The sequence below is a fragment of the Euwallacea similis genome, unplaced genomic scaffold, assembly GCF_039881205.1.
Source record: "Euwallacea similis isolate ESF13 unplaced genomic scaffold, ESF131.1 scaffold_66, whole genome shotgun sequence".
Classification (NCBI taxonomy): Eukaryota; Metazoa; Arthropoda; class Insecta; order Coleoptera; family Curculionidae; genus Euwallacea; species Euwallacea similis.
The window spans coordinates 16,740-18,792 of record NW_027098691.1 but is presented as its reverse complement, the minus strand read 5'-3'; the positions used below and the strand labels follow the sequence as shown (position 1 = coordinate 18,792).

Here is a 2,053-nt window from a genome sequence, read left to right as displayed (position 1 = left end):
CCCTTGTTGTGACTACTAGCTTAAAACACAAAATCATCCGTCAGATAAATCAAATCTTCCCGAACAAATTAAGAACGAAACGAGCTCTTATAAACGCCTTAGGATCAATCATAAAAACAATAACGGGGAACCTAGACCAAGATGACGCAAAACGTATCGACCAAAACATGGAAATCCTTAAACAAAACCAAAACGATTTAAAATCCGCCATTGACAAGCAAATGACTCTTTTTTCTAAATCAATAATCAATTTCAGAGAAACAATAAGAAATGTATCCCATAACCAAATTATATTGGAGTCACGTATTAGACAAATAATAGATGTCGTCAATCAGATCGAGGTCAAGGAAACAAACCTTTTTGAGTTCTATCGTATCCAAATGATTATCACCCAAATTACCGTCTTTTACCAGAATATTTACGATATACTTTCAAATATCGAAGAGGCAATTACCTTTGCTAAATTAAACACCTTCCATAACACCATAATCGACCCAAGTGAATTCCTAACAGAACTACAGTCAATGAAAGAGCAAATTCCCCTAGGAAAACTACCATTCGAGCCCAACATTGAAAATCTATTAACTATCGAAAACACTTTGGAAATAAAAAGTTTCGCCAAAGATAACTCGATCACGTTCATCATCGAAATTCCATTAGTAGAAAAAGTTAGTTATGATTTATTCCGATTACTTCCCTTGCCCGTAAGACATGGCGAAGTATACAAAGTCATAATACCCCGATCCGAATATCTACTGATAAACGACCAAACATTCGGATACGCGAACGAACCCTGTCGGTACGTATCCCCTAATGAATATCTATGCCCTCAAATACATATAGATAACTTCCACGATTTTTCCCCATGCGAAGTACAACTCCTGCGTTACGAACACAACGCCACACGATGTAAAACAATAACTGTTACCCTGGGGGAAACACAAATACAAAACATAGACGATAATAAGTGGATCCTGGTGACCACCAAAAGTATTGTCGGATTAGAAACATGTAAATCTTCACAAAGTAACATTCTGTTGGATGGAACTTACGCAATAGATTTAGAGTATCGTTGTAATCTTAAAATAAGGAACATAGTTTTAAGAGGCAATAGGAAAACCAACCGGCAATTTCAAATTTTCCCTTTGTTAGACATAAATATTAATCATACATATCAAAAGCCATACAAAAAAATAGAACTGCCTAACTTAAGCAAAATAGATTTAAATAATATCGCCGAATTACAGAATGAGGTTGATTTGCAGAAGAAGGAAAATTCAATGTTACTAAATACTAACCTTCACTACGACAGAACCAGTATTTGGACTGTCCTATTGTATGGTATCATAATATTGTCCTTATTAGGTTTATTAGCAAAGTATCTATGGCCTATTGTTTTAAAATACAAAAAGACCGAGGGTCCAGAAAATGACATAGTAATTTAGGTCATAGAAACTTCGGGTTTTATGCCCATCTAAGGGTGGAGGAGTTACATCCCCGTAACACCAAGCGTCGCTGTTATGACGTCACCCGTACGATTAGTATAAATAAGAAGTAGCATTAAGCGCAGTAGCCTTTTTAGTGAGTCTTTGCTTGTATCGCGAACGTTGTGTTTACTATCGGTCCTGTTTGAAATAAATTAATTTCAAAGTAAAGTGTTTTTTTTTGAGTCTTAAAACGGATCAAAACATAACTAGCAAATTCCTTGATGAAACGATCGTTTCTGACCGATTTCGCTCGTTTCTGCCTGTTTTAGTCATTTTGGCACGTTTTCATCCATTTGGTTCTGTTTCCATCCAAAATACACAGATTTGGCCGAAATAAGTCAAATCGGTCGATTTGAGCAAATTCAGAGATGAAACGATCGTTTCTGACCGATTTCGCTCGTTTCTGCCTGTTTTAGTCATTTTGGCACGTTTTCATCCATTTGGTTCTGTTTCCATCCAAAATAGACAGATTTGGCCGAAATAAGTCAAATCGGTCGATTTGAGCAAATTCAGAGATGAAACGATCGTTTCTGACCGATTTCGCTCGTTTCTGCCAGTTTTAGTCA

The 2,053-nt window shown here is 36.3% G+C and overlaps 1 protein-coding gene across 1 annotated transcript; it reads left to right on the top strand.

The window, feature by feature from the left end:
- The first annotated feature begins 380 nt into the window (after positions 1–380).
- On the top strand, positions 381–1,445 carry LOC136419072 (uncharacterized). The gene is made up of 2 exons (XM_066405240.1): positions 381–1,317; positions 1,366–1,445. The coding sequence occupies exons 1-2, from the start codon at positions 381–383 to the stop codon at positions 1,443–1,445; spliced, it is 1,017 nt and encodes a 338-aa protein (XP_066261337.1).
- The last annotated feature ends 608 nt before the right edge of the window (positions 1,446–2,053 follow it).